This window comes from Oreochromis niloticus, linkage group LG19 (assembly GCF_001858045.2).
Source record: "Oreochromis niloticus isolate F11D_XX linkage group LG19, O_niloticus_UMD_NMBU, whole genome shotgun sequence".
Classification (NCBI taxonomy): Eukaryota; Metazoa; Chordata; class Actinopteri; order Cichliformes; family Cichlidae; genus Oreochromis; species Oreochromis niloticus.
Genome location: NC_031983.2, coordinates 27,497,202 through 27,517,062, shown reverse-complemented (window position 1 = coordinate 27,517,062; position 19,861 = coordinate 27,497,202). Strand labels below are relative to the sequence as shown.

The following is a 19,861-nucleotide window of genomic DNA, read 5'->3' as shown; positions in this document are numbered from 1 at the left end:
AATGTGGTGCTTGTGTGATTTTAATGCACTCGGTTTGTGTTTCGCTCTAGGATTTTCATATATATTTATCCCATATTGTGTTAAATGATTCTCTTTTCTAACCTGTATGCTAAGATAACCTGACTGCCTCATGACTATAGATTTACATTTAATAGACTGAAGCAGGAGTACCTCTACAGCTCCTCATTCATCACTATGAACAGGCATATTTCACCAACATGTCTAACTGATTCCTTCAATACTCTCTCCTCTGTATTTAACAGCTTTAAAACTTGCCAAAGCTTTGTTATTTTCCAGTGTTTAGCATAATTGCAAAGGGATAATTATTTCATCATATGTATTCGCTCATAAATATTATGAATAGAAGTCGGCTGTATAACAGACACACCTCCCAGTCCTGTTAAGCTCAGCTAAACACTCTTCACAATGCAAATCCCTGTGCACAGCAAGTCAGCATGTTTGCGCACACGTTGCTTTGCACGCTGGAGACTGTAGTCCTGCTCAGTCAAGAGCCACAAGCCCTGGTGATTACACAAAGTGGAGAAGAACCACATAGCCCAGCATGACTTACTGCACCTGCTTATTTATCCAGCAGTGACTGGGTGAACTGAAACGGTGACCAATGGGCTGGTAATCTTTTTGATTCTGACCCCTAAATGCTGTCTAATCAGCTCTTATTTTATAGTTTAGTTTAGTGGAAAAGTTGTGAATTCACTGTTACATCTGCTGCTTGTGGAACAAGACTCATCTGCCTGGGATTTTTTTTTTTTTAAATCGTCAAGACACAGGTAATACATTTTCCCCTTTTTTTAAAAAAATTTCGAAACATCTTGTTTGTGCCCAGGTGTCATTCACGAGATTTTAAAGGGTTCGGTGTAATATATCTGCTTAAGTTTGGTGTCACTTTATCAAGGACTGCTCCTGGACATGAAACCGGGTGTGCGGGTCTGTGTGCCCTCTGCGGCGGTCCTGGGCCTGTTTTGCCGAGGCTGTCTCAGCAGGTCACGGAGCTGGCCCGGCCGCAGCTTCAGTTCTTTGCCCAGGCAGATGAGCAGGTGGAACAGCCAGGACACCTGCAGCCCCCCATCTCCTCAGGAAAACGTGCGCGTGCTCATCACAGGTGATGCAAATTTCCATCCATCATTAATGCACAATAGTTGCTTGTGTGTGACGTTAATGTATTCAGGAAAGGACTTTTCCACAGTTGCCCAAACACTGAGCCTGGGAAGCTGCCATTGTTTTCTACCACTTTCACTGCGCTGCCTCTGTTCTGAATTGTTGTAAGAGAGAATGAGTCGGATCATTTTCGAGCAGAGTCCCAGTTTCAGATCAAATCAAGTGTAGGAATATGATAATGAAGAATTATTTTTACTGGGGTATCAGTGTGAAATGCTACAAACATGTGCTGCAGGGTTTTTTGAGTTGTGTTCACTTTGCTCCAACAGTGGGAGCCCATTTTGATTCATCACAATAGAGTGTGTACAGACAGTGCTAGTGAAATAAAAGGGCCAATGAGTGACTGTGGGGAGAATAATAGCCTGCTGTCACTTTTTGTCCTAGGATCAAGCTTTGAAACAAACACAAAGCTTTATTCATCTGAAAGTGAAAACCAACAACATGGATTTGACTTTTATCGATTTACCAGTCTTCCACAAATACAGATTATCTGTGTGCACAGGTAGAAAGTTAACGCCTGCCTTTGTCTGCAGGTGGGCTTGGGCAGTTAGGTGTGGGACTTGCACAGATGCTGAGGTGAGATTGTAGAAATTCCTGAGATTTTGAAACTTGCTAAAAGGTTTGAAGTTTAAATGTCGTCATATTTTTGTTAATGTCTAGAAAACAGTATGGAAGGGACAATGTAATCCTGTCAGACATCAAGAAGCCTCCACCTCATGTTTACGCCAGTGGTATGTAAAATCTCATTCAAGTATGCGTATTACTTTAAAAGTTAATTACTTTATTTTTTTTCTGGCATCACTGTTGTTTTATAGGCCCGTTTGTATACGCTGATGTTTTGGACTACAAACACCTCCGAGAACTTATTGTAAATAACCGCATCACTTGGCTGGTCCACTACAGCGCTCTGCTTAGTGCTGTGGGTGAGGCTAATGTGGCTTTGGCACGAAAGATCAACATCACAGGTCTGCTTGAATATGCACATGCTTTACACGTAACCAGGTTTTAAGGAACAATCAGGGTTGAACTCGTGCTCTCTTCTTTTCTGCCCATCCAGGCCTACATAATGTGCTGGACTTGGCCTTAGAGAACTGTTTGCGCCTCTTTGTCCCCAGCACTATTGGGGCATTTGGTCCCTCTTCTCCACGTGACCCGGCCCCTGACCTCTGTGTTCAAAGACCTCGAACCATCTACGGCGTGTCTAAAGTGCATGGTGAACTGATGGGGGAGGTAAAATGTTTTTTGCACGCGTGCTTACAGAGACGCTTGTGACTCCATTTCATTTTCAATCAGCTTCTCTTTCTTTAGTATCTCCATCATAAATATGGCTTGGACTTCCGCTGCCTGCGTTACCCTGGAGTGATATCAGTTAACACGCCTCCTGGTGGTGGAACTACAGGTATTACCTGTGTGTGTTGTGCAAATGTACTCCAATCCGTTGGATGTCATGGACTAAGTGCTCCGGACTTCTGTCTTCACAGACTACGCAGTTCAGATCTTCCATGATGCTCTCAGCACGGGTCACCATGAGTGCTACCTGCGACCCGACACCCGTCTTCCCATGATGCATATCTCTGACTGCCACCGTGCCACGGTAGAGTTCATGCAGGCTCCAGAGTGCCAGCTGTCACTGCGCACCTACAACATAGCTGCCATGAGCTTCACCCCTGAAGAGGTGGCCCAAGAAATCCGCAAGCATCTCCCTCACCTCAAGGTCACCTACAATCCCGACACTGTCCGCCAGACCATTGGTATGGTATCTTTTTGTTTTTAAATCACTGGTTTGACTGATAATAAACCAATATAAAACTAAATTGTCCTTGTTTGTTTTTTGCAGCAGACAGCTGGCCTGTGAGATTTGATGACACCAATGCCAGGAGAGACTGGGGCTGGGCGCCAGCCTTCGGGCTTGAGGAGCTGGTGTCGGACATGCTCCGCTCCATCCGAGACAAGAGGACCAACGAGGGTTTGCCAGTCAGCTAGCAAAACCTGCTGCATCAAGACTAACCAATGCCCTACCTACCACTAACTTTTCCTCAGTCTACATTTACCAACAGCACACTTTGTTTTACTTCACTTTTACAAATTGTCAACCAGTATCATCTGTTTGTCTGGAGCATCGCTGCACCGTGCCAGGGACTGATTGTAAAATGGAAATTCTCAGTCATAACCTCTTTATATTCAGTGGAAAGTGAGATGTCAAACACATGTGCACCCACACACACACACACACAGACACACACACTTCAGTCTTTTCAGGGAATCAGATACTGTCAAACCTTCTCTTCATCTTTGTGGTTTTTATTGTTCTCATGGTATAAGCATCACTTTACACATGGGCATGTTGCCTCAGGTGGAACAGAAATATTTCTTAAGCTTTAAAGAGTTTCAGATGTTGATCACATGCATGGGCACACCAGCGTGTTTCAGCGTCTGTTACAATATCTAATACAATATGGACAAGTTCCACGTGTAGAACAACAAATCTGTTGGACATTTTGAATCCAGGATCATCTGGAATGACTGGCTCAGTTGACTTTGGACTGTAATGAAAAATCATGTATCCTGGCTGTTTTGTAAAGCACTCTTTTATAATATAGACTATCAAGTGAAACTCACAGTATATACAACCGCACTACCCTTGCCGTGGCACAGAACAGGAAGCCTTTACTTTTTTGCCAGCGGTGTGATTACAAATATGAATGAGTAACAGTATCAAATGAGGCCGTATTTACTTAGGAAAACAATATATTAAAAAATGCTGTGTACTTTGAATCAGACCTTTAACAATAAAAATATTATTTACCCAAAGAGCACTGAATATCGTATGCTGCCAAAGTTTCTTTTTTTCTGTGTCGTTTTTACATCCGAAACACCCGATCAGCATCAAAACAAGAACACTATAAAATGAAAAATTTAACTTTTATTTAAGAAATAGTTAAAGTTTTCTCATCTATGCTTTCATTCTCTAATTTATTCGAGTAACATATACAAAATTAAGGTATTCACCAGCCACTTTGTTAGGTACACCTGTTCAAAATATCTAACTAGCCAATCACACCAATTAAGGCATGTAGAAAGAGTCCAGATAACCTGCTGAAGTTCAAACCAAGCATCTGACTGGGGAAGAAACATGATTTAAGACACCTTAAATTATTATTTTCAGACTGGCTAGTCTGAGTATTTAAGTTCCTGATCTTTTGAGATTTTCCAACACAGCCATTTGTAAGATTTGCAGAGGTTTAAAAAAGAGAAAATACCAAGTGAGTGGCCGCTCTGGTGAAAATCTAGCGAACAGGAAGGCAAAATAAAAAAAAACATGTTATAACCAAGGTCTGCAGACAAGCATCTCTGACTACACAACACATCAACGCTTGTAGCAGATGGGCTATAACAGCAGAAGACGACACTGAGTCCTACTGGGTGAGCTAAAAACAGGAAACTGAGGCTACAAGTCACACAAGCTCAGCAAATTTGGACAAAATAAGACCGGAAAAACATTGCATGGTTGATAAGGCTCTGTTTCTGCAGCAGCATCTGGATGATAGAGTCAGAACTGTAGTAACAACACGTAAGCATGGATCCATCCTGTCTGGAATAAGATAAGATAAGATAAGATAACCTTTATTAGTCCCACACGTGGGGAATTTGTTAACAATTCCAGCTTCTGGTGGAGGTATAATGGTGTCGGGGGGATTTACCAAAATTTCTGCAGAATGTTTCCAGCAATCTGTTGAATTTATTCTGTAAAGAACTAAAGGAAATGGTTATAGAACAGGGCTCCAAATATAATGTCCAACTGATTTGTCTGTGAAGATTCTCAGTCATCCAGGTCATCGTAGTCAAAGGAGTTTGCAAAGAAAAGCGTCTGGACTTCCGTCCAACTGATTCATTTCTTGACAAATATGGTCCAAATTTGATTTTCAGTGCCCCCATCTCTTGTTATGAATGTGGAATTTGTTTTCTGGCTGGAATTGGGACGGGGGCTCCCTCCCCCCGGAGCTTCATGGGAAGCTCTTTAATTTTATTATTAAGGTTTCCCAAAGAAATCTCTTCAGAAGCAAAATTTTGCATCATTATTATACATCACAATTTTTTTTTTGTTTTTCTCATTTGTTTATCTGAGCATTTATTCTTACTGGTGAATGGCGGTTGGTGAGGTTCAGGTTCAACAAGCTCCTAACTGGACAATGGATAAAAACAAAATACTTTTTAAAATCAACAACATTTGAGCAAACCAGTTTAAACCAAGGTTTGGGTCTTATTCATATCTGTGCAAGCTGTCTCTGCATATTGAGGCACATTCCAGTCACTGACTGCTTTGCCAAAATCACTTAATGCAAAATGGACTGTGATTTTTGCAGATGACATTGTGATCTGTGGTGAGAACAGAGAAGAGGTATGAGTAAAACTGAGTACACGAGAGGAACAACACAGGTTAGCAAGGAAGGTGAGATGAAATAAATGAATGAAAATGAATGAATGAATGGTTTGGACATGTGCAGAGGAGGGATAGAAGCTATATTGGACAAAGGATGTTGAAGATGGAACTGTCAGGCAGGAGGAGAAGATGAAGACCACAGAGAAGAAGGATGTTGCAACAGAGGAGGATGCTTGGGATAGGGTGAGGTGAGGGCAAACGGAGGCTGGGGTGACCCCTAGGAGCGGCAAGAAGAAAGTACATAGATGGGTTTGTTTGTTTGTTTTTTAATTTAAACAGAGACATTCCTAAGTGACCTCAAAATCTTTTATTTCAGTGTACATTGAAATAAATAATTCCATGAAGATGAATATCTCCCCATGTTTACCTTTACCAGCGTTTGTTGGAGCTGCAGTTATGTGGTCAAAGCAGAGCAATGAGCTAAATAATGGAAGTTCGTGTGGCGCACTGAAGGCCTGAAGCACATTTAAAGCCAGCAGCAGAATCTCAAGAATAACAAAAGCTAAGCTAGCGACTGCCATATTTCGTGCATCAGGTGATGAGCGGAATCTTCTTCCTCCTCACTGTAGCTGCAGTACCCGTTGCTTCCTGTGGGGGCACTCCATTTATCCGGCTCGTCACCCTGAATTTCACCGGCGGAGCAGCACACGGCTTTCTCCACAGCAGCAGTTACGAACCATTTCACCTAAAATGGACGCGGGATTCTTCCGCGTAAGTTCTTCAAACTTTTATCTTTGTATTTGGTATATTATTATTTAGCTTTATGTAGATCTATATACGTTTTATGGGATGGATGTTTCCTATGTGTCTTTAGTGAAGAGCCATGCAGCTAGCTAAACAGCGGTCAGGGCTTCGTCTATCAACTGGGAGCCAACAGTCTCAAGATTTGCAATCAGTCTGCTTCGCCTAGTGTATTCTGGGAGTTATTGCGTGTTCCCTACATTGATGTTTTCTGTCCTATAGTTTATGAAAATGTGTAGCTTCCTAAGTTAAAACCCCGTACGTGTTATTTTACAGACACATTTACAGGAAATAGACGAGTCAAGTTAGCTAGCTAACTAAAGATGGCGCCCGGGCGGTGCATCGCTCCTGTCTCCATGAGCTAGTCACGACTGCTGCTGTGCTGGCCTTAGCAAGTCCTCCGTGTTTGCTGAATAATGACATTAATGTGTCTTTTAATATTCTGTCAATGTCAGCTCCGCTGTCAGTCAAAGTAGCCTTCGGGCTGTGCCTATTATTAGCCTGTGCGTTCGCTTTCGAGGATTAAGCAAGTGGTTAGCATGGCTAATGCTAGCCGACTGGTGTCAGTGTCGTTTGCGGCTCAGGTCGAGGAGCTAAAAAGAACATGAAGCGGCGCTCTAGGGAACACACGTGTCTTAAGTCTTTATTTTAAGACGCGTTAGCGTAAGCAACGTAATGTTTTTCCATCCTAAACTTTGACTGTCGTTAATAATGTTATCGGTAAGTAAAACTGCTGTAACTAACATGGGCCCAATAGTGAGGAGGCTGTGCAGCCTGAGACTATAAACACTGTTCGAGACGGGTTTCTGTCCTCCTCTGATTTTACATGTCCAGTGAAAGCTGATCATCACGAGTCCGCTGATGTTGGCTGTTATTTCTGCAGGGTACGAGTGCGGAGCAGGACAACCGCTTCAGCAACAAGCAGAAGAAACTGCTGAAGCAGCTGAAATTTGCAGAATGTTTGGACAAAAAGGTAAATGATTACCCGCAGTGACATTTGTTTTGACATTTTTTTTCCAAATAACTGTTAGTGATTAGTAAAATCAGAATATTTTAATCTTCAAAAATCATGTTAAATAGTTATCTACAAACTTGTATCAACATGAGCCTGGACATTCATACACCACAGGTATGAGGGTGTCTGTGAGAGACATTTTAGTGGTCACCACCTCACCAGGCCTGTGATTAATGAGCTTAAGTCAGGTTTTGTTTTTTGTTTTTATCCAGTAGCCAAAAATTAAAGGTAAATGTTCATTTTTCTGTTAATTAGGCATTACTATAACTTTGGTTTAATTATATATAACCTGTTTATATTTTTAGTCTCCACCCAAATGTCATTTTTGAACCTTTGCAGGGGACTGCCTGGTCATTAACAGGTGGGACAACAATTATTATAGTTGAGTAACATTTAAGGAAAGCCACAAAAGTTTTTGATTTAAAAAGTCCTTCTTTTTTGTCACTGTAACGTCTTAAAAGGACACAAAGAAGTGACAGTGGGGTTGAGGGTAGGACGCCATCTAGAGCGCACCATAGTTGAATAGAAGTGATTATTGGAACAGGTTATCACTTATAATGAAAACTTGACACATGATGTTTTCAAAGCAGATCTTAAAACAGCCAAATGTGTTATCAGTTGATAAATTAATGTTAAGCGTTGTTTGTATTTGTCTTCTGTCTATTTTTATTTGTATATCACGTCAGGTTCATGTGACCTGCCCAGGGGCTTGAAATGAAAATGAGCTTTTTTGATAAATTCTGGCATGTATAAGTTTTGTATTTTTTTGAATCGATGACCACTAAGTGTTCCTATGGTGCACTGGTTTACACATTTGTCTTAACAAGCAAAAGATCCCGGGTTTGTTCTCCGGAGGAAATACAAATCCCTCTGGGGTTGCATCATGCCAAATCAGACATGAAGAGCTACCTGTTGTGGCGACCCTTGTGTAGCTTAGATTGACGTCCCTTAACATACAGCGTCACAGTCAGATAAAAACAATTTTAAGGTGCAACGAGATAAAAATTAAACTGGATCCCAAAAGGGAAACTTCTTTGATACAGCAGCTAAAAGTTAAGTCAAATACAACAAACATAAAACGGGACAGCTTTATAGAGTAGAATGAGACATCTCATAAAGTAAATGTAATATTGCAAAACTAATATCTTATGTTAAATTAAAATAAATACAGTAAAATATAAATTTATACAGAAATATAAAGCAGAGCTTTTTACTACATTTTTCACCCCAAAGCCATCCCTGGTGAGAGAATTTTAGATCTTTTATTTGACAAAGAAGGTTTTAAAATTGACCTTTTGTCATTTTTAAATACAATTACTCAGCTGTTTATTTTTACCATGTAAGTCAGATCTTATAAGGATGGTAAAGCTTTTTTTTAAATGTATTTAAATCCTTGCCATAGATGAATCACTGTGTTTTGTATTGTGGGATTTGTGTGTAATCTATTTAGTCGTCAGACATCAGAGTGAAATGGACAGGTTTTTGTCAAATAACACAGTCGCTTTGTGCTCTGATTGCATTTTGTGCCCATTCTGAGCCAGGAAAAGCCATGTTGCATAATAATATATTTATAGCAAAGCAAAATAAAATGGTTAAAAACGACTTACTAAATGTGGCGACAAAACAGAATCGCAAATATCAGATGGAATTAAAGCAGCTGTGTATAAAACAGTGTGATCGGGCAGCGCAGGGTTGAAATAAACTGTTAAGATGAGAGAAGAAAACAAATGGTATGAAAGAGATCCTGTATCTGTTCAGGTGCTTATAAACTGAAACTTACTGTACACTGCAAATGGTGCTGCTTCTCTTCCCTAACTGTTTGTTTCACGCTCAGGTGGACATGACCAAAGTGAACCTAGAAGTCATCAAACCTTGGATTACGCAGCGAGTCACCGAGATTTTGGGGTTCGAAGATGACGTCGTCATAGAGTTCATATTTAACCAGCTTGAGGAGAAGGTAATGTCTTTAATCGTGTTTATTTTTTGTTCTTTCAGAACTGTCATGTATTGAAGGGCATTGCTTAGTGCTTAGTCAGTAACAACGATATAAGCAAATAATTACACGTCCTAGTCAAACTGAGATTGAATGGGAAAAGTAACAGTTGGTGTAAGACTGATTTATAATGACATTACCATGTTTTGCTGTTATGTGACAAAGTGCCTTTATCCAGCAGTCTTCTAATGATGATGTGATTTATGATTTAAAAGGCCTGAACCAATATGGATGTTATACCTTGCATCAGAAGTATAGCACCAACACCTAATTAGCTCTCTCCTGAGCCCAAAGTCACTGAGCCCAACTCTCCCTTCATGATGCAGTGTGTGGTTTGAGGTGAGTTATATGCAGGGATCACCTATATCATGTCAGTGAAAGAAACGCCTAAAAAAAAAAAAAAATCAATTTAAAAAAAAAATGCCATAATCATATTCTTCATAGGTGTTGACAGCCCATCGGTAGACTGCCCAACTCCCTTTAAACGTAACAGCAGGTAGAGGCTCAAAACAGGGCATAAATGGGCTGAAACAGCCTGATTTTCTGTACTTTCTACCAATTGGGTTATCATTCAAAACTGAAAAGTATTGTCTCACTGACCACCTCTGATTGCAAGTTTTTACTGTCTTTTGCACTCTGTTGAGTGTGGTCAGAAGTGTTTTCGCTTTCACTTGTTACCACACATAACAGTCATGTGAGGGTGTCAAGAGCACAGCCCAAGTGTATTATAACATCACTGCAGCAAGTTGAGAACTTCAACCTCTGGAGGTCAGCATAAACATGATTTTCACCCGTAAGAAACAATACTTTTCAACTTAGTTTTAAGTCAGTACAAGTTCACTTATTCATTTTCTGCCTTTACAAAACCCTTCTTAACAGTAAACCTGTAATATTGTAGATCCTATTTTCGTAGACTAAAGTGTACATTCACTCCAGGCTGTTTTATTTTACAAGCATTATGTCCAGCTGTTTTCCTTTCCATAAACTCTACTCTGTCCCACTGATAGATCAAAGCATGTAAGATGTCTGGAACTTGGGTAACTTCCATTGCACAGACATACTTTATAAAACAGGAAACATTTCAGATAACATTTCAGATAATACTCTGTATTTGTAATTACCATACTGTCGGTGTACTCGTATATTTTTTGAATGCAAGTTTCGATTTCAGTGCCATTTATCTTCGTTTATGGCTCGTTATTCTAAGAAAATCCAGATGTATGTATTTTCATATTTTATGTCACCAGCATCACACATGTATATTATTTTTTTACGTATTATTTTATCTTTTGCTTGCCAGTGGGTGGGGTGGGCTGTTTAAGCTAAATTTAAAGGGTTACTGTTGCATAATGGAAAACAGTTGATACAGTTAATGAGATTACGCTATCTCACAATCATTCTATCAGTTGTTGAAATAAAACTCCGTTTTTGTGTAACTGTGTACTCATTATTGCTTGTTCGTCTCTTGCAATTTAGATAAATGATATAACATTAAGCTCATGGTGGTTGAGTCTCAAGCAGTAGGGAGGCGGAAGCAAGCCAAGGGAGCTCCGTGCCCACTGATCCCACGGGACTCACTGAAGACACCGGAACTGTACTTGCAGTGTTGGGTTTTAATGCACTCTGTATTGTGGCTGTTTGTTTACCTCCTGAAGTGTAGACTGTGGGGAGACTGGAAAGCAAGGGGTGGGTAGCGACCAAGGGGGTGTATGGTAGTGGGCTAGCACTGAAGAAATCAAATTATATCTAAAAAAAAAAAAAAAAAAAAATTGTGTTATGGGAGGTTTTGTTTTCTTCTTCTTCTTTTTTGTTATGGTAGATTGTAAATCTAGGGCAGCAGAATTGCATGCTGTGTTTATTTTATTTGTTTTAACATCTCTAGTTGTGTCTCCCCTCAGCTAGCTCACAATCTCAGTTTCCTGAGTTTGTGAGTACAATTTAAATCAGTCTCATTTTTGTAGGTTGAGTCTAATATTGGACCCAGGGATGTTAAATATTCTAGTCAGTGTCTTACATATTTTTAAGATGGTTAACTAAGTAGTCTGAGGTATAAATTTATAGAGGAGTAGAAGGTAGGGAGCCCCGTTTGTGGGACCCTACCCCCCCTTGCTGTTTGGTCTTCAAGTATTTCAATGGCTACGTTTCTTTTTTTTCCTCCTCCCTTCGTGTGTGTGTTGCAGCACCCAGATAGCAAGACGATGCAGATCAACCTGACAGGCTTTCTGAACGGGAAGAACGCCCGGGACTTTATGAAGGACCTTTGGCCCCTGCTGCTGAGCGCCCAGGAGAACATTGCCGGCATCCCCTCAGCTTTTCTGGAACAGAAGAAAGAGGAAATCAAACAGAGACAGGTGAGATTTTCTAAATGGTGGAAGCGGGGATGGGCAAGATCACGCTGAGCTTGGTGGCTTTTCATTTATTTTTTTGAAAGGGTGTCATACAAGACTTTTTCTGTTTTGTTTGTTTTGTTTTTGTTGTATGTTTGCACAGCTGCTCCTCAACCAATTACATGTAGGAGGGGACCTGTAGCACAGACAAGGAAATATAATGGTGTAAAATAAGTCTTGACAAATTCTGCAGTAATAAGACCTTTTTTCTACTAAAACAAACTATATAAAATATATCACGTTGAACTTGGTAATTATTCAAACATAGGAGTAAAATGATTCATCTGTCATTGATCTGCTTCTGGCAGATTGAACAGGAGAAACTTGCTTCTCTGAAGAAGGTGGATGAGGAAAAGAAGGAAAAGGACCTCAGAGAACGGGCTCAGTCAAAGAGCCCCAGGAGGTACGATTATTTTCATTTTGCGACCCGTAGATGGAATTACAGCTTGTGAATTCGTTGCGCAACATGCAAACCTCTTGTATTTTCCTCTCTGGCCAGGCGGAAAACGAGGTCACCATCACCGCGAAGGAGGTCACCATCACCACGGAGGAGGTCACCAGCAAAGCGGGAAAGGAAACGCAGCCCCTCGCGCTCACCAAGGCGCAAACAAGCTAGTCCAGTTGGTGGCAGTTCACCCCCTCCGCCCCTGATGCAGCTGTCCACAAAATCTTCGGAGCAGCCGGTAGAACCAGATACTTCAGGAAGAGCTGTGCCAGAGGCAGTCGTCCAAGAAGCTTCTTCCACCTGGTTTGTGGAATTCTTGCTTTTATTTGAAGTGGATATTTAGTTGGACGGGTATTATTTAGAACTTGAGACATTTAAATGCTTTTCTTTTGCAGTGAGACAGTTGTGGAAGTAGTGAAAGCCGACTCTGTGAATGAAGTCAAAGAACAGTCGCCAGAGAAAACCCTTAAGAAGGAAGAAAGACCAAGGTCGCGAGAAAGGGAGAAGGACACGAGGAGGGAAAGACACCATCGCTCACGCTCTCATTCCCGCTCTCGGAGACGCCGCTCGCGCTCTAGGTAATTTGACGGGTGGCTTTAACTTAAACTTTGATTATGAAAAATCAAAAACTGTAAAGGAGTTTTCTATATTTGCTGACTATCTACCCAATCAGATCGTACTCCCCTCGCAGAAGACAAAGTCCCAGAAGGAGAATGTCTCCTCGTCGTAGGAGCCCTCCTCGACGTGCACCAGCTAGTGCCAGGCACAGACACAGGCGTTCCCCCGTCCGCAGGTCAGTATATTTATTTTTTGTATTGGCATTGATTTTAATTTTTTTTTTTTTTTTTTTTTTTTTTTTTTATGCTGTCTGTGGTATACAGAAGACTGAAAACCTTTTTGTGTCCCACAGGAGGCGCTCCCGCTCTGCTTCATCCTCTGGTAGCAGCTCATCAGGCTCTCGCTCGCCTAAAAAAGCAGTGAAAAGAATATCTACCACACCACCCCGAAAACAGGTCCATCATCCTGATACTTCCATTAGTCCCACAGGCAAGAACAGACGATCGCCGTCTCCACGAGCTAGAAGGGGCCGGGGCTCTCCTTCCCCACCCAGATCATCAGGTGTGCTTCAGTTCCTCCTTTGTACATTATATTAAGTTATTTTTACCTATGAAAACATTTGAAGACTTATGCTTATTCTGCACACCCAGTGTTGGATTCCAATGTTAAACTTTATGAGTAATCTCTAAGCTCTTTGCTGTTATTTCAATAAATCTGTGACAAGTGCATATAATGTTTGCTGTGGATTGTTTTTCAGGGTTTAAGAGAAAACAAGGAGGAAGGGCTGATTCTCCCCCTGACAACGTCAAGCCCAGACCATCTGAAGGCTCCGAGTCGGGTAAGTGTAAAACGTGTTGAAGAACTGCTGCTTTTCACCTCATGGATCTCTAAATGTGGCAACTGTTTAACACTTTCACTCAGCACTTTGCGCCCTGTGCAGTTACTGTGGCTTTCAGCAGGATGTACATGTTCACTTGTCATGCTTGTGCACCATATTGTGTACTAGGAGAGCTTAGTTGTAATTATTCTCATTGAGAAATTAATTTACCAACACATTGTTGGATACTTGTGTGACATTCTCGGCATTCCCGAGCCTCAGCCTTTGGCTTGCTCCCACACTGAGAAGACTGAGTCTGTATAACCTGAAGGATCTGTTCACAGGATGAACCTGAGCAACCAGAACTGTTAACAAACTGTGTACTAATGCAAGGGGGAAACTGTAAATGTTGTAACATGATGACAGACCAAGCGTCAGAGCTATAAGTCTGTCTTCTGTAATACTTGTAGCATTTCCTTGGCAGTCTGTTTCCCGGCTTTGCTAACACTGATGGGACACTCAATGCTCTGCATTTCAGAGGAGGATAAAAATGAGAAAGGGGCAACAGCAGATTCGGTGCAGCAGCGACGTCAGTATCGCAGGCAGAACCGACAATCGTCTTCAGGTTAAAAGCGTTTTTATCCCCGTTCTTTCTTTTCCCATACCCCTCCCCTCTCTCTTTAACAAGTCTGTCCATGTCATCTTGCACTCATCGTCTCATGGACGTTTGAAGCTGTGTCCTAACCCCAACCTTGGTGTTTTTTCCCTGACCGCATACAGCAAAGGCTTCGCTGAGGCAGCTCTTCATGTTATTTGTTTGTGTGGTTTCAGAAACGGGGTCTTCATCCTCGGAAGATGAGGCGCCCAAGAGGGCAACAGGAGGGTCAGGTGCCAGAAATGGTGAGGTCAGGAGGAGGCGCAGTCGTACACCGTCTCCTCGAAGGCGACACAGGGATCCCTCTCCGAGGTCAGATAACACAGTATTTACACATTATATGAGCACTTTAACCTCCAAATCTTAGTAGTTTGTGCTCTGCTTATCTCGTTGTTTGTATTAATTTTATTCCTCTGCGCCGACAGAGGCCCACTCATGGCCAGACAGTGTTACGTTAAGTGCAGTGTATCACTATCCGCCCACTTTCATCCATAATGTGGCACAAATGGAGCTGCGTGGGTGCTGCTCTTCCTAAAAGTGGATGTTTATTTTCCACATAACATAGTAACGTAGGCTGTACTAGCTGGAGAGCTCTGGATCACAGTCTGTTGTTCATAGAAGAGCTAATAATATCTTTTTTCTGTTTTAAAGTCTTGCTCATTGTGCTCGTGCCTGACCCTGGACCAGTCTAGACCCTGGGCTTTGTAGTACTCTGGCTGAAGCTGATTTACAGTCAAATCTAAGTTAAAGATTGTGACACATTAATTACATTAAGAATTTGTAGGGTTTTTTTGTCACTGGGAGTTTTTTACTGGTATATGTGTGTGTGTGTGTGTATATATATATTTTAATCCAGTGATTGCTCTATTTTGGCCAGTGTATCCTTTATTACCAAATTCCTTCAGGGTCTTTATAACAAATGTTTTGACTCTTTACAGACCTTGAATAAAGCTCCAGCTTGTCTAGTTATGGGAGGCGGGCGGCCACAAGTTGGTGACTCTGATTTTGTTTTTTCCTTTGCAGGAAAAGACGTTCTCCATCTCCAGTACGCAGACGTCGCACCCCTACTCCTCCTCGCCGTCGCAGATCTCCCTCTCCTCCTCAAAGACGCAGGTATAAGAATGTTTCCTTTTAAATTTAGACCAGTAATTATCCAAACATTAGTGTTGCAAACAGACTCGTGTGCAATGGCATGCGTTTCATACAGGAGTCATTGTTCCTGTCCTGTGGTTCTTATGAAGTACTTAAAATTTTATGAATTACTTACCAATTTTCAAGGATTTCCTAAAGGTTGCATTTCCTGCTTCACAGGTCTCCTTCCCCACCACCCCGTCGTAGATCTCCATCCCCCAGACGATATTCTCCCCCTATCCAACGTCGCTACAGCCCTTCACCTTTGCCTTCTCAGAAGAGGAAACTGTCTAACTCGCCCATGAAACGCTCTTCACCGGCTACCAGGCGACGTCCCTCCAGATCCCCCAGACACAGAAGCTCTCCTCCTCCAAGAAGACGATCCCCTCCCTCCTCTTCATCTCCACCCAGACACAGGAGGAGCCCCATGCTGCCACCGGGGCGGCGAAGCAGAGATGCACGATCCCCTGTTGCAGCATCCAGACGCCTCTCCCCATCCCCTGCAAACCGCAGTCACGCTGTTAGAGGATCCACAACCCCCCCACGGCGCTATGAAACCTCGAGCACATCTCCGTCTAACCAGCGCAGACAGCAGTCACCTCCACACAACAAAGTCATCCGCAGAGTTTCACGCACCCCAGAACGCCGTGACAACCAGAGGTAGGGATCACTTATTTGTCAGACAGAACAGCGTTTTAGTCTGTTTACCTGTGACATTTTAGTGTGCCGATCATCTGATGTCACCTGTGTCATCTCTCTCAGACCGTCTCCAAGCCCTCAGCCTATAAGAAGAGCGTCCTCCAGATCTGTTTCCCCTGAACCAGCAGCTCAGAAACGTCCGACTCAAGCATCCGCCTCCCCCTCCCCGTCTCGCTCTGCCAGTGCATCTCCACCACCAGCCAAGAAAGCCAGCAGCGGTTCCGGAAGTCGATCTCCAAGCAAGGTTTGAGCTTATTCGGAGATATTTTTTTTTTTTTTTTTAATGGAGTGGAGGTGGGGGAAAAAAGCTTAACGGTCTAACTGTTAAAATCTGTGCACCCCAATCATGGCAAGTGTTAGCCTCAGGAAGTTGAACTTTTACAGCATTGTTAAAAGGAAATGTGAACTGTGAAATTCCTCCAACAGAAACACATTAACCGTAAGCTAAGCTGCAGCCATAATCCTTCTCTTAGCTTTGTGTTGATATAAACATGCTTCATGCCTGTGTCGTCAAGTTCTGACGTTTCTCTTTCAGACTTCGGATGTTGACGGCAGTGCAAAGAAAAAGAAGAAGAAGAAGGAAAAGAAACACAAGAAGGAGAAGAAGCATAAGAAGCACAAGAAGCATAAGAAGGAGAAGAGCAGTGGTGCTGCTGTGACTGGAGACACACAGGAGAACCAGGCTGCAGAGGAGGACAGAGATTCCAGAAAGGTAACATCGGTTTCCTCTCCGTCCGATTTCTGTTCGGTACAACAGTGGATATAGGCCGTTGAGTAAATGATGCGTTGTTGTTTTTGTTCAGGAATCGGACAGCGACGTGGAGAACACCTTAGATGATCTGGAAAAGCACCTTAGAGAGAAAGCGCTGCGCTCCATGAGGAAGGCCCAGATGTCTCCATCACAGATGTCCTGAAAGCGAGTGCCTCTCACTCGTGAATTTTCCAATCACTCTTGATGTTTGTCATCAACCTGGTTCAGCTTTAGAATGTACAAATTGTTAAACCTTGACTTTTGTGTTTCTTTTTACTGGTTTGGTACATTCTGAAGGGTTTGATTTGTTGGTTAGTGTATTATCTGAACTGTAAAGAAGCTTGTGATGTTCATAATTTTAATTTGTCAGCAGGGAAACAGGTTAGGCTCAGCGGTTTTGATTTGGGCAGGTTAAATATTATTTCCACAGCCTACAGTAGATTCTGTTGAGAAATGATTGCATGTGCAGTGATCGTCTCTGATGTGCATGAACCACTGACCTTATGAAGTATAGGTAACTATACAGTAACATACAGTTACTTTTGCCTTTTAGTTGTGAGAGACGGCTGTGTCCACTATTAAAGAGGCTGTAACGGAACCTTTTGTCCCATATTGTAACTCAATAGAGGTTTCAGCATCATTTAACACGCTTATTTTTGAGTTTTAAGTTCTTGTTTGAAGACAATGTGATACCTGCTTTAAGTTTTTTTTTTTCCAAACCGATAGATGATGCAGTTTGTGTTGACACCCCTGTACCAAGCTAATCTCTGTGGGACTGCTAATAGTATCTTTGTATTTAGTAATTTTGCCTCTTGTCATCTTGTCCTTTCAGAATTAAAACCTTTTTTATAGGATTAATGGTTTTGGAACATTTTGTCATTCATTTTTTTAGTGTAATAAAATGTTGTAGATTGAAAAGAATCTAAAAAGGGATTATTATTATTATTATTATTATTATTATTATTATTAATTTTATTTGTTTGGAAAAATAGCTTGCTGCAAAGTCAGGACAAGCAGCAAAAAGCCTAGTTTCTATTTCTCTGTACACAATCAAAAGTGCAATTGCCAAATATTTTGGTGTCAAATTAGTAAAATTCTATTAAATCCGTCTTAAACGACAAACATTTTTCCTAAGAAGTTCCTAAGAATACAATTTAAAATGGGTTCTTTGCTATGTTGTCTGTGATGTGCAGACACAACACTGGTTCATCCCTTGAGTTAGCCTTTTTATGCTTGAATGATTCATAAGCTGGTGTTACGTGACTTAACAAACAAAAGAATTGGACTGAAAACAGTGAAAATACAGCCAATGTCCAAAGAAAAGCTTTGAAAGACCATCAGAAAGAGCACTTAAAAAAATTACAAGTCTGGCTCTTTGGAAGCTAAATATAAAGAAGTTAGGGGTGGCTCAGAACATTTGCACAGTAGTAGGTGTAGACTTCAGGGCAGATGCAGGAGACACCTCCCTCAGAATGTGTATTTCCCCCCAGGCAGAAGATTTACGTAAAGAAAAAAGTACTATACCATTACTCAGCAAAGCAACAATTTCTCCGACTGGGTGGATCTCTAACTGCCCGAAATATGATTGTGAATTATGAGCTTCTACCACCGCTGACGTTTTGTGGTAAATGTCATTATCTCCGCCACACACATACAGTGTTGTGATCTCAGCAGCAGCAGCACGTCTCCTCCTCATGATGGCTTCCATATGCTGCAGCTCCATGACGATGAAAAAAACTAAAAAGAACAAGAGGAAGGTCCTTTTTAAAAAGAAAAAAAAAAAGAAAAAAAAGATATCTGCAAAAAAAGTAAAGTTCATGATGGAAGTGGTTTGTGGAACAACCCAAAGTAATAGTTGTCTGTATAATTTTATCAGTCTCTCACATTGTTATGGAGGAATTTTAGTCTTCTTAACATTGCTTCAGTTCATTGAGGTTTGCAGTCACCACAGCATTTTAGTCAGGTCAGAACTTTGACTGGGCCCTAATTCTTTTCATTCAAATGTGTTCAAGCTTTAACTTTCGGACAGATGGCCTCATATCTGACTCGAGAATACTTTGGTACACAGAGGAGTTGGTGGTCAACTCAGGTGCCCGGATTCTGTGGCTGTAAAACAAGTGCAAATCATCACCTTTTCACTCTTTTTTTTTTAGAGAGAGAAGTTTTCTCCGTTCATACTTTTTTACTATTTTTAGGATTTTTAACGTTTAATATCCTAACTGAGGCCTGAAGAGTCTGAGATGTAGTGCTTCTGCAATGTCTCTGAGTACTACACAGTCTGACCTGTGGGTAAATTTGTTGGGATTTCCTAACCTGGCAAGATTGTAGCATTATGTTAACACATACACGAATGCGTCAGATCAGCAGGCTGCAAAAACTTCTGCTCTTTTGCAGATGATCAGTTAATCAAGTAGATTTGATTACCTGGCTTCCACTTACCCTCCTAATTCCTAAGGAAGCAGTGAGGGTTTTTTTTTCATAGGACTGCATAGAATCCCTAAGAAGAATTTTGTGACTCTAGATTAAGTCCAAAGTGCTGTTTTTTCCTCACCCAGAACTCTGATAACTCAACATCAGTGAAGATGATGCTGTTGTATTTCATCTTGAAGCTGTAGCTAAGCCTCTTGTGACAGCTACACAATTCAGCAATCAAAACCACAGTCGAAGCCATAGGAGTCCTTTACTGAATGACCTGTTCATAAAAGCAGTTTCTGTGCAGGAAAACTGCTTCTTGAGTCTGCAGCAGAGCTTTGAATTTGACTGATTTCTCTAAAACTTATCGCCTCTTTTCAAGCAGCAATGCATGCAGCTTACAATGAAACAGAATCGACCCAAAAAATATTTAAATAAGATAAAAACGAAACTGAAATTTGGAATAAAGGAAAAATTATGAAATTAAATTAGTTTATTATTACATATATTTTTTTTTAAAAAGGAGAATATTTAAAAATAAAAAAAAATGTATTTAAATGTATATTTACAATAAAGGAAAGACGTATATTATCATATATAAATAAAACTATTCAACTGGCTTACTGAATGTTTAAAAAAA

General features: G+C 41.2%; 2 protein-coding genes across 4 annotated transcripts; both read left to right on the top strand.

Annotated features, from left to right (window-relative positions):
- The first annotated feature begins 137 nt into the window (after window positions 1–137).
- tdh2 (L-threonine dehydrogenase 2) lies at window positions 138–3,989 on the top strand. Of its 2 annotated transcripts, XM_003446229.5 has the most exons (9): window positions 138–788; window positions 914–1,120; window positions 1,710–1,752; window positions 1,837–1,907; window positions 1,992–2,141; window positions 2,234–2,406; window positions 2,485–2,575; window positions 2,658–2,927; window positions 3,014–3,989. In XM_003446229.5, the coding sequence occupies exons 2-9, from the start codon at window positions 928–930 to the stop codon at window positions 3,157–3,159; spliced, it is 1,137 nt and encodes a 378-aa protein (XP_003446277.1). In that variant the 5' UTR covers window positions 138–788; window positions 914–927; the 3' UTR covers window positions 3,160–3,989. The 2 variants fall into 2 exon arrangements, with proteins under 2 accessions (XP_003446277.1, XP_019204658.1); XM_019349113.2 differs by lacking the exons at window positions 1,710–1,752; window positions 1,837–1,907 and having other exon boundaries at window positions 138–1,120.
- A 2,187-nt stretch (window positions 3,990–6,176) lies between these two features.
- Window positions 6,177–17,667, top strand: srrm1 (serine/arginine repetitive matrix 1). 2 transcript variants are annotated; one of them, XM_013271921.3, is made up of 17 exons: window positions 6,177–6,328; window positions 7,242–7,331; window positions 9,208–9,330; window positions 11,547–11,717; window positions 12,062–12,156; window positions 12,253–12,501; window positions 12,594–12,776; window positions 12,872–12,991; window positions 13,109–13,317; window positions 13,514–13,594; window positions 14,112–14,198; window positions 14,405–14,540; window positions 15,252–15,341; window positions 15,540–16,019; window positions 16,122–16,302; window positions 16,594–16,770; window positions 16,862–17,667. In XM_013271921.3, exons 1-17 carry the CDS (start codon window positions 6,308–6,310, stop codon window positions 16,970–16,972), a joined length of 2,604 nt encoding a protein of 867 aa, XP_013127375.1. In that variant the 5' UTR covers window positions 6,177–6,307; the 3' UTR covers window positions 16,973–17,667. The 2 variants fall into 2 exon arrangements, with proteins under 2 accessions (XP_013127375.1, XP_013127374.1); XM_013271920.3 differs by lacking the exons at window positions 6,177–6,328; window positions 7,242–7,331; window positions 9,208–9,330 and adding an exon at window positions 9,399–9,705.
- The last annotated feature ends 2,194 nt before the right edge of the window (window positions 17,668–19,861 follow it).